The 25,291-nt window shown below is 37.2% G+C and overlaps 1 protein-coding gene across 4 annotated transcripts in view; it reads left to right on the top strand.

The window, feature by feature from the left end:
* SMOC2 (SPARC related modular calcium binding 2) overlaps window positions 1-25,291 on the top strand; it is a 131,534-nt gene that overhangs the window by 81,955 nt on the left and 24,288 nt on the right. For all 4 annotated transcript variants that reach the window (XM_079298149.1, XM_079298148.1, XM_079298146.1 and 1 more), the window contains exons 8-9: window positions 10,009-10,195; window positions 16,695-16,777. In XM_079298149.1, coding sequence (XP_079154275.1) covers window positions 10,009-10,195; window positions 16,695-16,777 — 270 coding nt within the window. The remainder of the gene's footprint in view (window positions 1-10,008; window positions 10,196-16,694; window positions 16,778-25,291) is intronic.

Here is a 25,291-nt window from a genome sequence, read left to right as displayed (position 1 = left end):
ATTAGAATATTCTTACTGGCTTTTATTCTTCTTTGGCTCATCCTCTTTATTGCACACAAAACGTTGCCAAAACAAGTAAACAGTCTTATATCTGAATCCTGGAGCTCTCCTGTTACGAATACTGACATCCTACGTGCTGTATAAATAGTGTGCTTTGGATAAAGTGTGCTGGGGGACACAGACCTGTACAGCCTCTAATCTAAGATGAGCCTTCAGCTTTATGCAGGGTTAAAGCAGTGCAGTTACCTTTTGACCAGGCTTCATGTTCATGTTGTTGAATCCCATACTGAAGACAAGAGTTCTGGGAGCAGTATCATCAACAGATGATACCACCTTAGAGAATTTGTTGCTCTGTTAAAAGATTTTACATTGCACAACACAGTCCTTGTAATAAGAGACAGAAGCAATAATATGCATGCTTATGTTCCACCTGCTTTTTGCCTTCTGAAGAAGAAGAAACAAACAGTAGAAAAATGGCCAATTTTTGATTCATCTGTCGTAGGTTAGCTTTTAAAGGTGCAGTTATGTTTTCAGAATTACAACAATTATTAAATTTTGGCATTGTTTAAACCAAGTAGGTTTTAAGGATACTTATCTGAGAGGCAATGGTAGCATAAACTTTTGCATTATGGCTGTCAAAGTAACTGCCTGAAGTACTGAAGAAAAACTTTATGTCTCAGCAGTCTGTTTAATCTCTGTATTCCTGCTCAATGCCAGAGGGCCAAATTATTACCATTCTGTAATGCCCATCCAGTCTGCTATGAATTAGACAAAAGTGCAGACAGACAGTATTGACCATTCTGTAAGATACTCTGACACATGTAAAGGAGAGCTATCAAAATTCAAAGTAACTAAATAACTTTTTTTTTTTTTTTTTTTTTTTAATTTATTTAACATATCTGCACATTTTTAAATATGGATCTCGGAGCGCATTCTCATGAAACAGACAGAAGTCCTTCTGGCTCCTGCTAACTTCTGCAACAGTAGTCAGGTTCTGTCTGTAAGGTGGTTGGAAATGAGTTGACACTGAGAAAATTGGATGTAGGTGGAGTGCAGTCACCTCAGGCAGGAGTTAAGCAATAAGGCTGGAAAACACTGCATGGTGCCAACAGCATTAGCAGTGTGAACCAGTGGCAGGAGCATGACACAGGCTGCAGCCAGAGATGCCACTGTGCACCTCTGAAAGGAAAATTGCTTCAGTGCCTAAGGTCAAGTACCCAAAGTCATATCCACGCCTTGGTGTATCTCAATTTCCCAAATGGAGAAGAGAAACAGCTTCTGTTTCATGGAAGGGAGATGCTAGATAAGCATTCGTGCAAGTTGTCTGGGTTATTTAAGTGCCAAAGTATGAATTTAGGCACCCCTGTTTGCATGTTTTATGGGTTTTTTAAAAATTTTTGGTAGAGCTATTCAAACAAATATGTATCCTCAGCTTACCTGGCAAAGAGTTCCATTTTCACAGCTCTATGGAAAAAGTGAATCAGCTTTATTTTCATTTCAAATCTCTCTTGAAAAATGAGAGATTTTTCCACTGGCAAGAGACTCACATTTGCTGGTCAATATGCTCATAAAGCAAGAATGATAGTTTTGTGCAATTTTGTTTAATGAATGAGCCTTCAGATTGCTATAGCAAGCTGGCCAGCCAGCCACTGTGTTTGGGAAATGCCAGTGACTTTCATTTGAAGTAATTTTGGGTGGTGGCTTTATTGTTTGGTTGGTTTTGCAGTTTGAACACAGTGGGGCCACTCTGCTCTGGCAGGATGAGGCAGCCATATGTAGCAGTAATAGGTACCAGCATTTCCTTGTATGTAGGAAAATCAGATTTCATCCCATTTGGCAAATAACTGCCTTCAGATGTATCCTTGCAGGATGGGGCAGTCATTTGCACATTATTCTCTGTCATGTTAGGGAAATCAAGTTAACAAAGCCTAGAAAGAGCACCTGGTGATGATAATCCTTGCTCTTTCCATTAATTGAGCAAAAGCAAGATGAGGGATCTCATCTCCTCAGAAGACCAGATATTTCACTCTCCTTGTGAAGCCTGATGCCATGTCATTGACCATTTGGCTTTAAATTATTTTTGATTTATATAAAGGTTCCTTTTAAAGATCCATTGAAGAAGGTAAGGGTGTAAACAGTCCTTGTAACATGCCTGGCATTTTGCAGAGGCTTGCTATCACTTTCATACACTGCTGCTAAAGATTTGACAAAAATATGCTGCTTTTAGTTTACTGCTCTCTCACATTTCATAGAAGGTACAATAAAATATTTGATCTGGGAAGTTCAATATGAAAATTTTGGCTGTAATGAAGAATCTTTGATCTAATGTACACTCACTTCATGTTTTTCTATTATTTATCTACTATAGAATTAAGTGCTAATATTTAAACATTTAGAATCTGATTGTCATGTTTCTAAATGAAGACTAATTTCTGTGTGTTTTCAAGTTGGGACAGATCTCATGCTACTATTTTATTTAATCTGAATTGCATCTATTAAATAGAAAATTACATTTGGTTTAAAAGAAGTAGCTAGTTTGATCCCTTAATGTTCAATGGCAGTGAAGAGAAAAAGGGTCACAAAAAAATGCTGATTAATTTAAATTAGTTATAATTCTGTGAGAGGATAAATTTGAATACTTGCATAATGTTTCTCATCTGTTTAACCAAGAAGTTGGGCTAAAAATAAATAAACAAGCAAGCAAAGGAACAACCAAATAGAAGGCTAAAATAGCAGGCTTTTTGAAGGAAAATAGCTCTTTTTCTTTTGCAGTGACTGTGGTTACAGTCTTTCTCAGTTACTGTGGTTACATGATTTCAAATCTTAAGAAAATAAAGAATTGCAGAGGTATGTGCAAAAACTTCCCTAAGCCAGAAACTTAAAAAAAAAAAAAAAATCCAGCAGAAAAGTAGGTTTGGATTTTGATTAAAGAGCAAGTCATCTCATACATTTCAGACCTCTGATTTATGGTAGAACCAGAATTTGCATATTTCAGAAATCTTGATTTGATGTAGAGCTATTTGGTTACTCAAACTCAGGGTAAAATTTGAGAAAATCTTGGAGTATACCAGTAGATTATATTGGTTATGATTATATTCTTTTCAGGTAAAGCTGAATGGGGGCTAGTGGTCTCTGTGTTTTGAATCTTTTTTTCAATGGACTCAGTGCATTTTCCAATTATTTTCCTTGTAAATTCCAGTGTCTTTGCATATGAAACCACACAGATAAATGCAAGCATCTGTCTGTGATTTATCCTTCTTTGTTCAATGGGCATAAATTAATCATTAGGGCTGTGTTGAAGCAGTGAGCTTTTTGAGCCACAGTCATCAGCCCAAGCTCCAAAAGTGCAAAATAGTGATCAGCTGTACATTGAGAACTCTCTGAAAATGCACACAAGGGGCCTGCAATATTTGGTTCCCACAACTTTTTTCCCAAAGGAGAGAGAATATGGGTAGGAAAGTTGCCAGCCTCCTCCAGGCTTTGAGAACCCTCATGCTGACGAGTATTTGAACCTAATGTAAATCAAAACATGTGGTGCCAGATGAGTATTCATGCTGTAGTTTAGTCCTAAGTTTTGGTTGCCATCTAGATTGTGGGTCTAAGGTTGAATGTTTATTAATCTTACCTGTTCCTAACAATCAATACTTGGTCCATGAACAAATATTAGGCTTAACTGGAAACATACGTGCATATGAATATATTCAGCTGAGACCTGATGTATTCTCCTTTGAATTTAGTAGGTATTTTTACATGGAGTTTTGCTGGGGGAAGCGTGGCCCACATAAATACTCCTTGTTTGTTTCAGGTTACTGAACAGCACTTATAAGAAGCTAGTAGCATAAGCAAATTAATTCTTGCAATTTTTTGTATATTGAGCTGCACTTGATTAGAATTGAGGTTACTTGAAAGTGTGAAGAGGTGGCAGGCAGACAAATTCTTGTAAGAACAGGTGTCCTGGTTTGAAAAAAACCCAGTCTTCTTAAAAAAGATTGATGTGAGATGCCGGTGCTATGGCCATGAGGGGCAAGGAAATAACTTACAGTGCACAAAGAGTAGGAAGTTGGCATTCCAAGTGCATTCACCACTTCATCTGCCTCTTCAGAGAAGGAATCTATCATGCTGGAGAATGTCTGGACAAGAGCTGGAAACCCTGAAAAAATAGAAAGCTATGGAATTACATCTCTCCTTCACTAGAATGAAATAATTTGGGGAATTTTTGTCATTTTTATTAGCTGTGCTTATAGCAGGAACAGAATTAATGGATTCTGGGTAATGAAATTGGTCAGCTGCAGGTAAAAAGCCTGTTAGTACACCTTGAAGGGGCATGTTTGCTGGAGTTGGAGTGATGGGGCCACTACTGTAGTAGACCATCTTGCCATTCAGTCAACTTGAGCTCCTCTGCAGGAAGTGCATAGCTTGAATAGAAATTATCCCACTTCCCACTTTCCTTTCTAAAGTGAGCATTTTGGTCATATGTGGAAATACAATTTGGTGTAATGTAAGTGGAATTCCATTCAATGCAACATGAATACTATGAAAACTGGTTAAAAATGTAAAAACATATTGTGATCAGTTTCCTTGGGGTGTATTAACTTCACTGGTTCAAAGAGGGTTCATCCTAAGCAAATGGATCAAATTCTTATTCTCATGAGATGTGAAATTTCTTGGAGAGTTTAATGGTCATCAGGATGACTATTTAGCCATCCTAATGATGAAATAAACTAGCACAAATCTTCTGTAAATCAGTACTTGAAGTACACTCAAATTAGGCTTAATTAACTAGAACAGACAGATGATTTGAATAACACTGATTAACAGAGTTTTTTATACAATTTAAGTATACTGAAACATGGACACAATTATATTCTGTCTGTATATCTTTCCAGAAACAGAAGTGCAATATTTACTGCCTGTAATGTTACACTGCCCTCCTCTAGAATTTGCTTATCACTTTTGGAAGTATTTTTGTTCACAGGTTTCTTGTTACCTGCTTTCTATAGGGGACACAGAGCTTCAAGCCCTAATAAAAGATCCACTTACCCTGAAAACCAGGCTGTCTAAATTGTCCTTTCATGGCCTATTATGATAATGAGAAAAGGAGGGAGAAGGAACCAACTGAAAAAATAATTTCTTGGATTGGATTCTGTTTGTTATATGTACATTGTGGGGTTAAGGAAATTGGAAGGAAATGTTTGTATAGTGGCAGGAAATGTTAAAGTACCATACAGATGCCTCTGTAATTTTCTGCAGATTTGGCAACTTGTTTCTGCAGAACACACTGAAATTTTGTAATACAGAAGTAATACAGCTATTTATATTTATGCAAAAAAACCAACTCAGACTATTTGTAGTCATAAAATTTCACATGTTGGGAGAAGTTGTGATAAGACACAGCAGAATAACTGCTTGAATTTCTGAAATAAAAGGCCTGTTACAAGACTAACAAGATGATTATCCTAACATACATGGCGTTTTAGATGTGCAATAGAAAAACGCACAGTTAAATAGATTATTCAGGATGACTTTTCCAGAAAAGTCACTGCTATTCTCCTCTAGGACATTTCCAAGTAACCATTAATTAGCATTTTAGGCAGCCCATCAGAGATGAGTAAATGCAGTCTTTAATAAATAAGTATTTACAGTGTTACGTCCTATTACTAGTGAGGTATTTTTCTTAAAAATTATTTTAATTTAAATTTTCTTAATTAACCTAAATTTTCTTTAAAAAAGTCTTATAAATTAACTTGATTTATTGATATCCAGACTGTTTTGTTAGTGAGGACTGGCAAAAAAAAAAATAAAATCGACCAAAGATTTTATATAAAACATGAGTTTGTCATTAGCTGAAGTGTTTCTTATTGACAGAAGATGCAACATTTCAGCTGGTTGTTTGTAATGGACAGTTCATTCAAAAGGCATCTTAAACCAGAACATGAAAAATGTATGTATGAACTAATCTTTATAATGAAAAGGGAAGAAATCGAATAGCATTGTGACATAGAAAGTATAACATACATTACATCTAAAGCATTTTTTTTAAACTCGCTCATGTGGTAAGCAAGAATTTTACTTTATCATTCAGAAGTGGCCATTGGATGGATTGTACAAAGGCTTTTGTGTAAAATCAGGCTAAAATGAGTATTTCCTTACATGATTGAAATGTCTCTGTTGAATCAGTAATGCTTATAAGCCTAAATAAAATATAGTTGGGGTAGGAAATGCAGAAAGGTTTATTAACCTGAAATAAATTATCCCAGCTAAGCTATAGCATTGGCTTACATGATAGACTAGACAGAAAGGATTTTTTAGCAACGTTTAACTTTTTTTTTACTAAGATGCTTGGAAAGTATCTCTTTCTGTCAAGGTGAAATTGAAGAAACTAAGTGAAATAACAATGTAAACATATTACTTGAAAAGAAGAAACTGGAGTGTCAGTGCTTTTCTGTTCCCAGAAGGAATGTTATTGTAGTAACACATTCCATAGAAAGTTCTATGCATTTTAATGAGTAAGGTATTTATCCCACTTTTATTGTGGCATAGATCCTTTGCCATTCTGTTTCACTTTATGAACTTCTGGCATCCATCTGTTATGGTTCCAGTTCATAGTTGTTGTCAGATTGTTTGGACAAACTGTCAGAGATTTTCTAAGTTAATGACATTTATCACTGGTTCTCCTGGGAAATGAGCATTTGTTGACCATGATTCTTCTGACATTACAAAGGCAATTATTTTCAGTGGTATGGTAGCTCTTGTGATAAGAGCTCTTAGCATCACAGTTGCATCTTTCCCCTACTCCTGCTGTAAATAATTGAAAGGAAAGTTTGAAAGGGGATGAATGGCTCCCTCAGACAGGAAATCACACAGAAGATTAATGTTCTGGTTCTGGCAGGCAGGATTATAGATAAGGACTTTAGATCAGTTTTCCTTTAGGTAGGGACAATGTTCTAGTGGGTAAAACAAACAGGGAAGTAGTAATGGTGACACAAATGGCTGTGTCAAGAGTGTATAAAACATTAGACTTCAGAAATTACTCTTTTGGGCTGATGGCCTGATAGCTGACCTGAAGCTCATTAGCCATTGTATGAGGGAGAAAAATGATAAGCTATTCTGCACTTTTATTGAATGAAATTAATGAATTCTGTTCAATGGATTTGTAATAAGACTCACTCCTTTGGCTCATAGAGAACTGACAGAAGTAGTGTGTATTTTACTCGTTTTTTCCTAATTTGTTAGAAATAATCAAGATTTTATCTGAAAACTAATTTAAGCCCAGTGATAAGTGTTCCTCTGCTTGTTAAAATTTCCTATCTGTAAGGGCAAGATAAAAAATTAAAAGTTTTGAGAAAGGGATAGTCATTCCTCTTTTCTTTAAACCTTCCTTTGATTACTGTCTGCTCAATTTCCAGTCCCACTTGTGCTGTTAAGATCAAGCAGTCTTCTGACTGTCCCTTCTAAAGGTATATGGCACATTTTCAGCCTTCCTGTGACATCTACCCCATAGTTGTCCTTTTTGTACCTCTGAGATTTAAAACCTGACATAAGGGAATAAAAAAACCAAAAGAAACACGACCTAGTGCAAAAGGTACAAATTTCTGGCTTGAGCAGCCTCTTGTAGAAAATCTTGCCTCAGCACATAAACCAGTAAAGACCAGTTTTCAGTCTAACACTGTCTCCTAAAGCACCTCAGCAGAGGTGACTGCACTGGCCCATGAGTTGTTTCCATCAGTAGAAACTAGAGTTTCACAGAAATTAGGGAGTGTAGCTTATGCCCACAGCTGAAACAGTTCATATCTGCTTCTGCACTGGGAATTTTCCATCACACCCTCTCTGTTCAGATACATTTTGTTTATCTGGATGACCTGACTAGGTGTATTTTCTAAACAAAGCTGGGAGCATGCAAATGTATTTTTTTGTAAAAAGCTGGGCTTTGGGGAGATAAGAATACCTGCACATCTGCCATACTGTGTTGCTAGTTACAAGGACATAAACCAAGAGAAGGTCACAGTAACTAATGGCATGGTCCCAAGATTTATCAGTATAAAAGAGACATTTATTTAGTGGAGTTTAAAGAGAAGTAGTTATTTCCTCTCTCTTATGCCAGCAGCTTCTTTTTTTCTTGATTGTATACAAGACATGAAAAGTGAGCAACAAAGCTAAGTGAGGTGTTTTCTAGAGTTGTCACAGCTTGTTTTGTGATAGTCATCATTCTCCAGGTTCACTGAGGGTAAGATTTATTTTGGCTACTCTAGGAGGATGTTGGTGACAGATTTCTACTTTGTCAAACTATAGTTATCTCTGTGAAGGTTTCAACATGCAAATAATTCCTATTTCCCTTTTTAAGGAGTGTTTCTGCCCTTACCACAGTGATTCTCTAAGTACATTTTATTATCTAAACACTGGAAATTTGAGAAGTATTCAATCTCTGTTTATGTCAGTGGGTAGACCAAGACAAAAACATGCAAAATCATCAACTTATACCCTGTTCAAGTACTGCATGAAACAAAAGAGGAAAAAAAGTCAGCTAAAGACCTCCATCTGTGCCTTGTGTAATCAAGCTGCCAAGTGATATTCTCTTTCTTAAAATCTTTTACATGGATTGGAAAAGAGCAGACTGTTGTGTAAATCAGACCATTGTATAGATGGAATTGTGTGCCATTTAAAGTATGAAGGTGTTTAACTTCCTACCACCTTTTCCCCTGCAGCAGAAGTCTTACACGTGTTTTTGGACATTTACATTTGCAAAAAGCTGTCAAGGAGCAGTAGTATTCTGGACATGAGGAGTGAATTTCTGTTGATGCCTTTAATTTGCAAATTTCCTGAACTCTGTGGATGAAAGTAAACAAGATTACACTAGAGATGAAATTTGTTAAAATGCACTAGAACATTCAGTCAGGATTCAACTTGTTCTTTGTGCACTGAATATTAAAAGTCAAAAAGTAATTTCTTTAACTGGTTTGAAAGAAGATCATTTATTACCCACATTTTTTAAAATTGAAACGTTAAAATTACTGTTCTTTAACTGAAGACAATCTCTTATTGATCAAAATTCTCCTAGCTTGAAATTTTCCTGTTAATAATTTGAACATCTGTAGAGTGCTTAATATGCTTGCTTTTCAAATATTAATTTTTTTTTCCAACTGGATAGTTTGAGAATTATACAGAATTGTTCTTTTTAACAATCTAAATTTCACTGGATATGTGACTGATTTTAAAGTCCCTGGCAAAACAATGGCTTTAATGGATAATCTTTCTTATTTACTCTCTCTGAAGTTTCACATGTACATCAGTGACCAAAAATCCTCAGCAGGGGTGTTATTTTACTGGTTGGTGTAAACTGACAGGCCTTCTCAAGCCCTGTGGTTTCTGCTCTTTCCCCCTTGCCTCATAGTTTCGTGTAAAGGCTGAGAATATATAGATATGTCAGTTTTTCACACATTCTGGAAGATTTTTGACATGCTGATTACATGACATAAAAATGTATTCTTCTCATGGGTCTTTGCTCTCCAGAGCAAATGATACGTTGCCAATACCAGAATCACCAGAAAAGAACGTGGAAGATTTGTCAGTGTGCTAAGAGTTGTTTCAAAATTGTAGAGAATGAGCAGAATATAAACATCCAGATGAATATCTAGATGAATAATTCATTAAAGAATCCTAAGCAGTTGGATTTTTACTATTCTCTCTGAAAAGAATCCGTACATTAGGGACTGTGGAGTGCATGAGGATTTTTTTAAGGTCACAAAGTATTTGCTTGTCCTTAGATTATATCAAGTATAGGAAAAAGGATGTTCAACATGTTAGTACTATAAAATGAAGCAGCTGCATGAAAAGAAAACTAAAGTTTCTAAAAATATAGAGCCTAAACCAATGTAGCTGGTTTTTGAGCTGTAGCAAGCCTTCACAAAGAAAATCCTTGAATGCAATCAAAGAAAGATAAAGTCTGTTTGATAAATTGAGTAGGCTCTCTCCATCTATCTTCTTCAATACTTTTTCTTCTCCATCCAAAAGCATCATCATGTGATCAAGAACTTCAGTCAGCCCTGGAGGAAGCAAAGCAGCCCCAGAAGGACAATGTGTTCATTCCAGAGTGTGCTCAGGGTGGCCTCTACAAACCAGTGCAGTGCCATCCTTCCACAGGCTACTGCTGGTGTGTTCTGGTGGATACGGGGCGTCCCATTCCTGGTACATCAACAAGGTAAGAGAGTTCATGTTCAGTGCTCTAAAGCTGCAGTAAGAACACGCCCTAGTGTCCCTGGACTATTATGTAGATTTCTATTGCTGGTGGAATTACATCATATAGGTTTCTTCCACTATAAATTGAAATATTTTGAGACATCAGAAATTAAGGCTAGATGGCCATGGAGAGTTTCATTGCAATGGCACAGGCAGTTTGCCATCCTGGTCTTCTTCTTTACTCCTATTATGTGCTGAGAATCCAAGGCGTGGAGCATATAATGAATAATCCCAGAAGAAATTTCACACTCCTTATCCTGAATATAAAAGAGCCAAGTAAGATGATCTGTGACCACATCCAACCTCAGAAATACTTAGTTATTTTACCAGCAATACCCTCAGCTATTTCATATGATGGGCTTAGATGGAACAACTCCTTAGGAACCCATAGAGAGGAAATATCATTTTAGTGTGTTATTAATAGAAGGTTGGAGTTCAGTCATCTTGGCTGAGCCGGATGCATGGTAAAGTATTGTGAGCCACATAGTGCAGATGTAGGCAAAGTGCATATCAGGTTCCAAAGGATGTTATTTGGGTTGGTTATTGAGGTTTTGGCCCTTGTAGGAATGCTATAGAAGCTCATATAGAGCTGGCAGGCAATATGGGCATCTTGATGCAATCATAACTTTTTTATAACTTAGGCAAAATCTTTTTTATCATTTGCATAAGGTTTGTGAAAGAAACATGCCTTATAAGCCACTTGCTGTAAAACTATATATTGTTTGAGAGAACTTTTTCATGTGTTCTTTAAGTGCTGGTTTGTTGCTGGCTGTTTATACCATAGTCTAGACTATGCCAATTGCAGTGCCATCTGAAGTGGACTTGTTGATCTTAGAGATCTTTTCCAACCTTAACGATTCTTTGATTTTATGATTTAAAGTTGCTGTTGATTAACTGTTTCTGGCACGTTGATGTCCATAAATGATCAAAACATAATAGTCTATATTTGATCCTAAAACTGTAGGCTCAGTATATATATTGTGTGAGGATCCAAAGATGAATTCTAGAGATTCCAGATAATTACTTTTATTCTGTTTCTCTGTTCTCCACCCCCAAGTTTGTTCACTGTTTCTTCGTTTTAGTGCTAATGCTTCTTTGAATTATCAGTTTAAATAATTTTATTTCCTAATTCTCTAATTTGAATCTAAATAATATTCTTGTGCTCATCAAGCAGTGTGGCTTCTGCTGTGGTCTTGTTTTTGTTGGCTTTTGGTGGGTTTTTTCCTGTTTTTTGTTTTTGGTTTGGTTTGGTTTCTTGTGGATTTTTGGTTTGTTTTTTTTTCAGTGTGGTTTTTTGGGGTTTTTTTGGGGTTTTTTTTTTGGTTGGTTTTTTTGTTTGTTTGTTTGTGGGTTTTTTTTTTGTTTGTTTGTTTTTTTTTTGTTTTTTTTTAGTTCTTATTGATTTGCTACCTTATACTCAGTATCCATCACAAATCCCAGGTTCTTGCTTCAAAGTTGCTTTCCAGCTGGTTGGTCCCATACCATACTGATGCAGGGAGTTAATCTTTGCCAGAGGCAAAAATCTTGCACTTTCCTTTTTTTCTAACTTCATGAGATTCCTGCCAGCCCATTTCTGCAGCTTTTTGAAGTTCCTCTAAATGGCAGCACAACCATCCTTGTGTATTAGGCACTTCCTTCCAATTTTGTATCATCTGCAAAGTTGTTCCATGTCCCAGCATCCTGGACATTAAGGAAGAGGTTAAACAGTATTGTCTCTACAATCTTTGGGGCACTGAAATTCCAGCTGAAATGTTTCTGGTGATCTCAACTATTTTAAAGGGGCTGTTCAGCCAGTTTTCAATTCACCTCACTGTTCATTAATCTCATACATACTTCCTCAGTTTTTCTATGAGAATGTGATCAGAGACAGTGTCAAAAGCCTAGCTAAAATTAAGATAAATAATATCTGCCCGTCTCACCTTATCCACTGAGGAAGTTATAGAATCACAGAAAGCTGCAGTGTTGGCCAAGTACGATTTCCTCTTCATAATTCTGTCCTGACTACTCTCAATCACCTTCTTTGTATGTTTTGAAATAGCTTCTAGGAACATTGACTTCATCACCTTCTCAGAAACTGAAGTAAGGCTCTCTGGCTTATTTGACTTTTCCTTGCCCTTCATGAACACAGAAGTGACATTTTCTTTCTTCCAGTCCCCAGGAACCTTCCCCAGTCAGTACAACCTTTCAGATCTAATAGAGAGTGGCCCACGACTCAGCCAGCTACTTCAGCACTTGTGGGTGCATCCCATCAGGTCCGATGGAATTGTGTATGTCCAATTTGTTCAAACAATCCCTGACTTGATCCTTCATGACCCAAGATAAGTCTTCCTTGCTCTAGACTTGACTGCTGCTCTGAAGGAGCTGGAATTCCTGGAGACAGGTCTTACAAATAAAAACTGGGGAGGAGGTACCATTGAGTACTTCTGTTTTCTCTCTGTCCTTTGTCACAAGGTTTCATCCCACCCAGCAGCAGGCTCACACTTGCTTGTCTTCTTTTTGCTGCTGATAAGTGTATAAGAAGTTCTTGTTGCCTTCATGCTCCTTACCAGATTCCTGGCCCCATCCCTTCACTCTTGAAAAGTTTATTCCTCCTGTGTCAGCTGACTAATGGTATGCTTTCTTTTTAAATGTGAATTTTGTTAGGTGCACTTTGTTGATCTGTGCGGGCTTCCTGCCACATCCTGCACGTCAGGATGAACCATTCATGAAACTGGAGGTGATGATCTTTAAAAATCAACCAGCTTGCTCTCCTATTCATATGTACAGTGTGCATGCAGTATGTGCCATTTTAGCTCCTGCTGTCATACAGACTGGAATTCTAGGTCTTCCCCTTGATGAATCACCTATGGACCTAGAATCACTCTGTGATTTTCTCCTGTTTGGTCTGCTGGGCTCTTGTTTTTGGCAACTACACAGTCACTCAGCTGTGGGAGAAGAGGCAGCAGGAAGACCTTTGACTGTGCTGCATGTCTCTAAGGTTGGAAGGCTGGAAAATTGGACTCAATCTTTCCATGCATATGGTTTAGACACAAAAGTGCTCTGCCTGATGAGTGATGCTATAAAGATCAGCTGCTATGTTCTTGACCATTTCTAATTTTTCAGCTTTGTTAGACTTGAGGTCAGTCCTCAGTGAAGCTCTGCGGAACTAAAATGTAGTGATATCCCCAAAGAGGACATTTCTGAGCACAGATGGGCAAGGAGAGTGCTCAGTTTTAGGAATTTCATACTAAATAAAGAATGACTGGTGTATTTAGGAATCTACAGTCTTGGTAAACAAGCAGGTGGGAGTTTAAGAGGAATGTCTAGAACTCATTTCTGAGAAATATTTAGATGGGCTGGAATTCCATTAATTATTTCTTAATTTTAATTTTTTTCTGTATTGATAAAACTAAACTTTTTTTTTTTTTTTTTTTTTTTTCTCAGGCAGAGGGAAATAAAGGGGGATCAGAATATAATGAGGAATATACACTTGTCTTTCTTGTAATTCTTATAGAATGGAAAGAATGAATATGTAAGCCTTTCCTAGTTTAAACAGCCAGGGGCTTTTGCAAAATTTGATGTACTATCTTCCAGTTTTTCACTGCAAAATACAAAATAAAGATGTTAAGGCTCTACTGGAGGAACTGATAACATTAGTACTCCTGTTAGCAAGATGGATACATAGCATGCTGAAATCTCTGTTCTGCAAATAAGGATTGAATCACTAAGGGATTGAAATACTGAAATGATAGATCTGGGAAGCTATTGCCAGAACAGCTCAACATTTTGCTTGTTATTTTTTTGAATGTATTCATGAGGATGTTATTTAACATATTACAAGGCTCTGATTGCACTCAGTAAATGGTAGTCACATTAAATAAGACCTTCAAAATGAAGGAACGCTCTTCAAATTCATATACCTTCTAATACACTCTCATCTGAAAAAAAAGATACATCATTTCTCAGTGAAGGTATTTCAGAAAAAAATGTCCTCATTGTAGAATTAAAATAAAGATATGTCAATGAAGAACCCCTCTATGACATGTAAGACAGTAAAACTTACAAGAAATAGGTGAAGTTGTGGAATAAATCTGGATTAGAAGTAGGCAATACATTTAAAGGCTAAAAACAACCATTCCCACAAAAGCCTATCAGTATGATCCTCACCAACTGGCTCCCCAGGCCTCTTGGAAATCACAACATGAACCTCAGCCTTTTGGCTCAGTGGGGACCATGGGGCTGTGTTCTCACATGTGCCTTTTTAGAAACTAGGATCTTGAGCAGGGTAAACCCCAAAGTTGCACAAGATTGTCTAAAGGTAAAAAGGAACATAGATCATCTGTTTCATGAAGCTGCCCACACTGTAGAATCTCTGTGGAAGCCTCCATCCTCTTCTGCTTTGTACACCTCAGTAATCTCAGTGCTTCCCAACAGACTGATCAGAGGTATAAAGCAGTCTTCCTAAGATCTTGCCAATTCTAGATATATGTTTACTGCTAGGGATTCTTTCCCCTTTTAAATTCAAAAGAGTAACTTGGGATGTCTTTTAACTACACTATTTTTAACCTGACAGGGCTCCATTCTACATGCTATCCTTTTCCTACTCTTTCTCCATGAAAACTGAGGCAAGTCTGTTTTTCTTATCAGTTTTTAGCATGGCTATTCCTGTATGGCAGATTTTAAATGACTTGTTTTCTTTCTTCAGTTGCTTTAAAGAGTTAAATGTAGACTTCTCACATTGCAGCATTTTAACACCTATTGAGCTTTTGAGATTTAGTTTGTATTGATGAACTATGTGTGTATTTAACAAAAATGTCAGCCAAAAGGGTGGGAGAGTAGAGGCCAAAAAATAAAATGTAGGCACAGAGCAGCCACAGTAATGGAAGAGAAGGAGGGAAATGCAGAGTCAGGTATCAGATTAATCAGGGGCCAGGCTGTTTGCCAGATACTGCATTAGTGAGTATTGCTCAGAGACTTCCCTTTCACTGTTTTCTTGGCTGATTGAAGTGGTCATCCATCAAGTATCTGAATCCAACCCATGTTATCAAAGCACCTTCTATTTCTGCCATTCTTTAGGGTAAAAAAGAGTCTGTAGCTCTCCCATGTCCATGAAAATGATACTGTACCTTCTTGCAGCAGGCAGATTTCGATGGGCCAACAGTCAGTTTCAGCAGATGATGCAGAAATAAATTAAGTCCTCAAAGGAAAAATAATATTGCAGTTTTCTATGCTGCCTGATAATTAAGAGCAAAATATTTAGGCGTTGTTTTTAGAAGCAGTCTGACCTTCCAGGACATTGTCACCATTCAATGGTTTTAGAAATATTTTGTTCCAAAAAATTTGGATGAGTGTATTTCAATAAGACATTTTAATATGTCACTCAGTAAATATGATTTTGGTTGGAGGTAGGAGAACTTCAGTTATATAAAGTGTGAAAGAATGTAGATTCAGTGAAGAGTATGTGCACATGTATGTAGACACAATTCATGTTAGTTTAACTGAGAATTGAAACTTTCTCTGAAATGCTACTTGCTGAGTTCTGTAACTTCAATCTACTTTAGGACAATAAAGTAAAAACTTTTTAGAAAGAGATTCAGTCAAGGTGAGTGAAAAAATCACCATGCATCGATAGCTGGACATTGAAAAAGAGGTGATCAGCAGCAGATGCTCCCATCCCTCCTGGTCTTGCATAAAAGATATTTCTAGTGGTGTTGCATAAGTCACTGTTTGTTGGAAGTACAAATAGCACAGTTTCTTGTTACCAGTTAGACTAACAAAGTGACTTTATGTAAACTCAGTAAGCATAGAAGAGCCAGAACATTTCAGTAGCAGATGGAGATTCAGTCTTTTTCACAATTCACTTAAAGCAATTCCAGCCCAATTACCTTCCTTCTGGAAATCATATCACTTTTTCCCTCTTGTTCCAAACATTTATGGTTAACCCTTCTTAATTAAACTGTAATTTTTATTTTTTTTTTTTTTTTTGAGAAGATAGAGTAGCACATGAATTAAGAGCTGCAGAGCTGCAGTAGCACCTAGCTATAGTACCTGCCTTGCTGTGATTTTGAAGTTGTTCCTCTGGTGTTTCCCAACATGGATACTGTCTGTGATATTGTTTATGGCTTTTTTGTTTCATAGGTGGGAGACAGCCTTATTTTTTCTTGCTTCTCTGGGCTTTCTCTGGTTTATTTTTAAAAATATTTTTTATTTTGTATTAATTTATAGCAGTTCTTTAGTTTTCCTCCCAGTAGAATGAGCTTTAGAAGATAGAATATTTTTTTAGTTTGGTATCACCGGGAGAATGAAGATGGCTTCTTTGAGGTAAGTGAAAAATAGACAGATAAGCTTTCATTGCCCTCTGAATGAAAATCCAGGCTTATTCCCTGAAAACAAGAAAGTATGAGGACTACAAAATTGGAAATAAATCAATGGTTAATCCAATTACCCTTGACTGGTTTTGTTCTCTTCCTGTTTTTTCTAAGGTATGAACAACCTAAATGTGATAATGGTGCCAGAGCTCACCCAACAAAAACAAAGGATTTGTACAAAGGACGCCAGCTTCAAGGTCAGTGAAATTGGTAAATTTAAGTTTATGCATTCCAATGCTTTGTTTATTCACAACAGTAAATTAGAAAGCAATTCCTCACACTATATAAAAACAAGGTATCTTTTAGATACCTCTATATTGATTTGCCACTGACTGAAGTATTTGACTTTGGAGCAGTCTAAGTCAATAGGGTCTTGGGATCTTGTCAGAGAAAGTAAGGCTCATTTTCATCAGTAGTTTAATGGCAGTCACATTTACTTACTGGAATTATTCTTTGCTGCTGTCATGTCAGGGAAATAGCAAATACCAGCATTTTCTGGATGGAATCTTAGAGAGAGAATGGGCAGGTGAGAGTTTTAAGATTTCATATATCTACTTTTTATCTGAACTGCTAGTGCTTTCATACAGTACAGTAATAAAGATTTATCCTAAACCATGATACTTTTCCAGTGAAATAGTTAACAAGAATTTTCAATGCTGCAAGCTCCTACCTGATAAATTAATTTTCATTACGTTAGGCAATGGTATATTAATCTTCTTTTTTTTATGTTATGGTTTTTGCATGAGGTGCACTTTAGTTCAAAAACCACTACAGCATTGCAAGCCCATAATTATCATAAATCATATGTATGACATGGGTTTGCTCTCTCTCATGTTAGCTTTCTTAATCGTTGACTTCCTTGTGCTATTTTAAAATAAGGCAAATACCAAAATTTCTTTAATACTAACCAGTTAGCTAAAAGAATCTCCTTCTATTCTGCAGCAGCATTGAATAAGTACCTGCCTGTAGAAGTTATTGGGGGAAGAAGCTATTTCCCAGTTGCAGTTGTGTTAAGATGTTTTGTTTTTTTTTCTTTCTTTCTCTGTAAGGCTAAATGCACAAGTCTTCAGATGGCAAATTTATTTCTTATCATGAAAAACACATCAAGTGAAATGAATTTAATTTTCTTAAGGCAATTTTTTGAAAAAAAAAGGAGGTTGAAAGATGATCTTATAAAGTATTTCTAGTTGTTAGCCAGTAACACAAAGTTGTGCAAATAGCTAATATGAATCAACTTTTTAATAGCAATGAATCACTGTTACTCAGTTTTTCAATTGTAAGCAGCCTTGCAAAGGCATGTTTGCATCTGTGTTGTCTAAATTTAAGTACACCATATAATTGTTGAGTGGTGCCAGGACTGAATAAAAGAAAAGTAGGTTAATTGGATTCTTACTTTTAAGGAATAATACTTTTCTGAAAGGATGGGTTTGCTCGATTTGCTGATTATAGCCACAAAAATGCAGTAGCCCTGGGTGAAACCACTGTGACTGCCTGCCGTGTAAAACCAGGAAGATTTTAAAATTAATTACTTTACTTTACATGAATGATGTTAAATGGGATAAACCCTACTGGTAGATCCTCAAGTGGATTAAACTGGCATGGCTCTGCAGATGCACTGATTTATACCCCCTGAAAACTTGAACCAAATATATGTTAAGCCAAATATTTTTAGCAATAATTTGCAAATAAATCAAGAAACAGTTTTTGGCAAGCACTGACACCTTGTGAAGGCAAAATTGTGAAAGATAAGTGTCCCTTGGAGTCTACAGCAAAATTCCCACTAATTTAAACTTAGCTAAGACTCTGTCTTCACATCCTGAAGTAACCTAATATAAAGCATCTGAAACTGCAGGCTGGTCTAATATTTGTAGGGATGATCCAAGCCACCTGTATCTCTTAGTTTGGGCTGGACATTATATCATCATCATCATCATAATAATTCTTCCCATTAGATTTCTAGTCCTTTTTTAAAGCCAAAGCATTTTTCTGAGTTTATTTGCGGTTATGATCATTCTGAGAAACTGGTTATTCTGAGATAATGAAATTGAACTCCATAAGGAGTATAGAGAATGTCACATACTGTGGAAACAAAAGGGGTTTTTATTTTCTCACAGAGTTTTCAAACATTTGTATTTTGGCCTTTTGTTCTTGTTTGTGTTATACAGTAAAAAGGAAGCTCTGTGATGAACTAACATATTCTGTAAAGTCTTGAACAGTTTTTTCTATATTTTGGATTACCAGTGTGTTAAAGAGGAATTCTGTTTTCTACATAAGCTGATCAAGAGCATTTAAAAGGCTTTAGCATGAGGGCTAGTTAAGCTAAACATACAGTATGATAAAATGAGACGTAGGTGCCCCTGTATTTTCCTAAAATAGTGAGTCAAATTCAGCCAACCTTAAGAATTATCAGTTCCTGAAACTGTAATTTTTCAGGCTGAGTCTATGGATGATTATATTTCAAGCATTATATGTATTCCATAGTTTTTTGTAATTAGTAAAACATTTTAAAGCACATATCTGCAGTAGGTGTCTATTTATTTATAAATTGTCTCAATTTATTCCTATAATAATAAATTAAATATATTATAAAGCGTATGCAAACATAGAAAACGAAAAAGGAATAAATAAAGATGAAATTACCACAATTTAATTTTTTAAATTCCATCTGTTAGTAGCACAAACAATATTGTATTTCTGCACTCCAGTTGATTGTCATGTAACTCCCCTGGGTTACATGCACCCTGCCTTGAATACAATGGATAAGCTTCGTGTTCATAAAGCTGGTCTTGCCTCTGCTTTAAGCAAGAAAAGGATTTGGTATGTAGGAGAGCAAGACATGATAGCATACTGAGACAGTGCCAGACTACTCAGATAATCTGTCTCCTGGGCAAATCTTTTTCTTATTTAAAAAGTATGCATTGAAAGCAAGAAGTCTGTGTTTTAGGCTTTGCTCTGTGTGAGGGCTGGATAAACTTTGGATAGTACTTTATATGATTTAAGATTTTTTTCTATTCCTACCTGACTTGGGAATTTCTCTGTTTCTCCTGTAATATGATTTTCATTACCCAGACCTGAAATTTGGAAAGTAAATATAAAAAAAATTAAAGTATTGGGGGAAATGTCATTTTGCTCACATAATATTTTTAATTACATGTAACCTTATCTTTTGGGCAGAAAAAAAACTAACAAAAGCAAACAAATGAGTAAATGGCACACAAGTTTCAGTGAGGGATACAATGTCAAGCTGGATTTTCAGACTTTACCGGGTTGCTAGGGTCTTGATGATTTAACTCAGACCACTAATTTTGTTTACATTTTATTTTGGCTTCTTTAAGTTTTTCCTTTAACATAATGTGGGGTTTTTTGAAGTTTCTAGAGTTGTGATACTTCTTTTCATACAAAAGGATAATTTGAGAGGGTAAAGTATAGTTTGGAAACAGTGCCTCTAACAGTAATGCCATCTACTGACTTGGGTCAACATGAAGATGTAGTAAATCAAACTACTAAAAGTCTTGATAGTCTCCCTTTTTTATTTTCTCTAAATAGCATAGATCTTCACTGTTGAATATTTTTTTTTCCTGAGATGAAGATCTCAGTTTATCTTGCTGGAATTCAGTAGAATACATCCATAGTATTCAAGTTACTGTGGGTTTTTACTTGTGATGAAAGATCAGCATTTCACTCCTATTTCTGTCCTTCAGCTGATTATCATGACAATTTTTGATTCTAGACCATTCCTCATAGAAAGTTGAGTATTTCAGGGTTTTGATAGCACTGAATTAAGAAGCATCTGAAAAGTTACAATTTTTATTGTCCAGGGTTTATTCATTGGCACAAATTATTTTTGCACAGCCTTTGTGGGACAGATTTTGAATTCTCTGTGCCCCCTTTCCCCCACAACTCAAATCCAAAACTCAGTGCTTTCGATCCAGGGCCTAAACTCTGCTAATCACTGTGGTGGTACTCTGATGGTCCACAGTTTAACTTGGAACTTTATTATTTAATCAAAATGTCTTGACAAAGGTCCCTTATATAGTTAATCAACTTGCTTAATAACAAAACAAACAAAAAAAACCCCTTAAAACTCTTCCTTAAATATGAACTGCAGGCTGATTTCTAATTTTATAGCCTGTTACTGCCTCAGCTCTTGTTTTGAGCTATGAGTGTTCTTAATCTTAGTTTAACCTTGGCATTCAAGCAGTTAATATTTTCTCCTGAAAATCATGCATGAGAGCAGTTTAACTCATCTGTTTATTTAATTTTTATGTTACTTAAGAGAAACAAAAATATTCTAACTGCCCAATTTTCTTCCTATTGTAATGGCTTTATGTACTGTGTTTCTGATGGGATAATCCTGCACTGACCCTGAACAGTTTATGTTTTGTGGAACAAAACTCATGATTTAAGGTATGGGGGAATTACGTGTGGATAAGTACAGTTTACTTTTGGTTGTTGGAAGTGTATCTTTTTTGAAAGTTCAAGGGAAATTGTTGGAAGCACTCAAACCACGATGATGCAACTCCCACAGCCAAACAGCCATCATATGAAGTGTCTCACTTCAAAGGCATCTTAAAAGAAGGGGAAAGTGATAGAGGCTTAACTGCTTTTCCTTTTGAGGTTCATTCTATCATGCAGTGGTTCTACTTTTGACCATGACTGCATCAGATTTCATAAGGTGCCAGAGTATTTCTCAGCTAAAAAACTGAGATACCACCACTGCCCTACCTCATCTGGCTTAGGCTGTTTCCACATAGTCTTTTATTTCCTCAGTGTAGTCTGGAACCAAGTAAAAAAGTAGAAAAGAATCTTAGCTTATTTCACATTCTTAAACATTTGAATGACTAAAGCTTTCTTTTTCTGAAAGGCATCAGATAAGGCATAATGCAAATTTTATTCATATGCCTGCCTCCCCATGAGCTTCAAATTGTTAGGTCCACTGAGCTGTGATTTTAAAGGATTATATTTTTATGATGCAACCAGCTTTCTGGGTGTGTGAGCTAATAATCAAAATACTCCTTTGTGCCATCAAATCTTAAAGCTCTGAGAAATCAACCAGCCATTTGAAGTTGCTGGCTGTTTTGATGGAGCCTGTAACCATTGCCCTGAGCTCTGTGCTGTGCTGTTTACCAAGAGATATTGGCAAAAAGGCTCTGTATGGAGCAGAACTTCATAACAAAATTACCATGACCAGGAAATGTTGGTTAAAATCTGGTGTGAGCCTTCACAGCAGTGATGGCAGAGCTGAGCAGCTGCATGGCAAGTTGATGAATGGACCTGCCTGGGGCATGGTGGGGTCTGCAGGGAGGACGTGGGGTTCAACAGTGAGGTACAACTCCCAGAGCTGGAGGTTCATGACAGAAACAGAGTGAAGCCCCCATAATCCAAAAGGAAACAGCTAGTGACATTGTATGCCAATGACACCCACAAGTGTGGGCCCATATAGGATGCAGCAGAGAGTCATGGAGAGGGCTGCCAGAAGAGCTTCCCAAGTCACTTCAGTCATTTACCAGCAGTCCTGGTCAACTGGAGAAGTCCCAGAATTACCAGAAGGTAATTAGCAAATGTAACACCCATCCACAAGAAGGGTGGAAGGATGATCTGGGAAGCTAAAGGCCTGTCAGCCTGACCTTGGTTCTGGGGAAAGTCATGGAGCAGATTATCATGAGTGCCATCACACAGCATGTGCAGGGGATCAGCCCAGCCAGTGGGGGTTTAATGAAGGCAGGTCCTGCTGAGCAACCTAATCTCCTCCTATGGCAAGTGACTTGCTTAGAATACGAGGGAAAAGCTGTGGTTGTTGAATATCTAGACATCAGTAAAGGCTTTCACACCATCCTCCACAGCAGTCTGCTGGAGAAATTGAGGCTTTTTTTTTTGTTTGCTTGAGCAGATGCACTTTTCACTGAATTAAACACTGGCTAGATGGGGGGGCCAGGGATGTGGTAGAGGATGGAACTAAATTCAATTCACCAATTGGCCAGTCACTAATGGTGTTCCCCAAGACTCAGTATTGGGGTTGGTCTTGTATTATATCTTGTATCAATGGTTTGGCTGAGGGGATTTTTAGCATCCTCAGTAAGTTCACAGATAACACCACATTAGATGGAAGTGTTTTTCTGCTGGAGGGATAAGAAGGTTCTGCAGAGAGATCTTGACAGGCTGAGCAGTGGGCTGAGGATAACTGCATGAAGTTCAATAAAGCAAAGTGCTGGGGGCTGCATTTGAATTGTAACAATCCCATGCAACGATACAGGCTCAAGGAAAGTACCTTGAGAACTGCTTAGGAGAAAGTGATTTGGAGTTGCTGGTTTACAGCTGGCCAGCTGTGTGTCCACAAGGCCAAGAAGGCCTATGACATCTTGGCCTGCATCAATAGCAGTGTGTCCAGCAGGACTAGAGAAGTGATTTTCTCCATTCAGCACTGGTGACACCACACCTTAAGTGTTCTGTTCAGTTCTGGGTCCCTCCCAGCAAGGAAGACAGTGAGAGTTCTGGAGGGTGGTCAGAGAAGAGCAGTGAAGCTGGGGAAGGGGGTGAAACACAGATCTTACGAGGAGCAGCTGAGGGAGCCTGGAGATAAGGAGGCTCGGAGGGGAGCTCACTGCTCTCTAAAACTACCTGAAAGGAGGATGTAGCCAGGTGGGGGCCAGTCTGTCTTGTCATGTCTCAAGTAAAAGGATGAGAGGAAATGGCCTCAAATTGTGCCTGGAGAGGGTCAGGTTAGATATTAGAAAAAAATGGCCCTGAAACACTTGTATTGGAATAAGTTGTCCATAAGATGTCCAGGGATGTGATGAAGCCACTGTCTCTTGAAGTGTTCGAGGAGTGTCTGGATACGACATTTGGGGTTTTGATTTATGGGTGATTTAGGTTGGTGTCAGGTTGATGGTTGGGCTAGATTATTTTAAAGGTCTATTCCAACTTTGGTGGTTGTGTGATTCTGTGCAGAGGAGTGCTGTAGGGCCAGGAGCACTCCTTGTCAGTACTGTAGTGCTGGGGTAGGGAGTGGCTGCTTCCCCTGCCAAAGCACTTGCTGTGTTCTAGTGTGTGCAGTGGAGGCCTGGGGAGGGGAAGGCAGTAATCCTCTCCACTACACAGCTCTCTGGGTCTAACAAGTGCTGAGGCCACCACTGTGGCTTCAGAGCAGCTGATCATCCAAAGAGGACTCAGTGTCTTAAATCTACAATAGTTTTTTTTGACTTTTGAATTTAATAACTTCAATATTATTATCCCATTATCTGGCTACATGAGCAGATTTTAGTCTCCCAGAGGGAAGTTTTGCTCCAGAGAGAGGACATTATTTTTAAAGGCTCTGCAGATCACATTTATTTCCTGCATACCCTCTTCTGTTCATCTCATCCTGATTTAATTAACAATGATTTGACCACAGTTCTTCATACTGGTTTAATTTTGCCTCAATTTTTAATAATTTCTTATCAAAATGAATCTTCACGCAAACCTACAGTAGAAATATTAATATCTGAAATAATAATGTCAAGCACATAACCCAAGAGCTGCTTAATGTGCAAATTTGCCTATAAAAATTTCAGTGAAGGCATTTGTGTTACTAGTGAAATGCCAGTGAAAGACACAGCTGTTTCACAGCTAACAAAAGAGAAAAGCTTGCTAATTAAAGGTGATGCTACTGGCTCAGCAATAGCATTTCATTCATTGGTCTAGTTCATATTAACCTATAATTTTATGTTTATTTTAAAGGACTAATAAACACTGACTTCATTTGCTTCACAGCATTTAGCTATGCCAAAGAATATAAATTCAGTTTCTCACCTCACTTGTTGCTGTCCTCCTTTTCCAAACAAACCCATGTTTAAGGACAGCAGTCTTGCCTGCTGTGCTGTTCTGTGCCACTGGGTCTTGCTGTCAGGGGAGTAGTGGAACACCTCCAGGAGAACATACTCAGAAGAGACAGCGTTCTCCTGGATCTGGCTGGCTTCCCAGGAGGTTGTCTCACACCAGCTGTACAGTTAAATCCATAATATTATATTTACTCTATTTCTGTATTTTTTCCTAATAGTAGAGAGACAAAGAAGGAAATTAATTCACGTGAAATATTTCAATGCAGAGATTAACCTAATCAAGAAATCCAAAAGAATGTGCAAAACAGTACATTTAAAACATCTCTGTTTCTTTTAACAAAGTATCTGCAGAAAGTACATCTGAGTATTAAGAAAATCAAGATACTTGCCCTCCTTTAAAGACAGTCTAAAGTTTACAGTGAAAATACCACAGACCCTTTTAAAACAGGTCCAAATACATGACTGTAGATACTGGGGAAGTGTCTGTGCCCACTATAAAATCCTACAATAAGCAGAGTGAAACTTTGATCACATTGGAACCTAAAAGGAATTAAAGAGTTTGCCTTGTTCTACAAACTTTGATGCTGTATTCTTAAAACTACAGGCTTCAAGAAATGCTTTTAAAAAATCTTGAAGTAATCTCTGGTATAGTGAAGACATAGGAGAAGTATCTCATAATAGCATGGAGTAACTGGATTGCAGCTCTTGGGTAAGCAGTAGAAAAAAAACAACAAAAGAGGGGAAGATTGATGTAGAATAACTTCAGTGTTTTCTGCCAGAATGCCTGCAATCATTATCGTGTTGTAATCTAAAAGCTTTCAAGAAAACCTCATATTAACTGAATGGAAAAGGTGAAAACCTTTTAGTGTGCCAAGGCTGTAATCATAATGAAAA

The sequence above is a fragment of the Erithacus rubecula genome (genome assembly GCF_903797595.1).
Source record: "Erithacus rubecula genome assembly, chromosome: 2".
NCBI classification, from domain to species: domain Eukaryota; kingdom Metazoa; phylum Chordata; class Aves; order Passeriformes; family Muscicapidae; genus Erithacus; species Erithacus rubecula.
The sequence above is the reverse complement of the archived record's forward strand: the minus strand, read 5'-3'. Positions and strand labels throughout refer to the sequence as shown.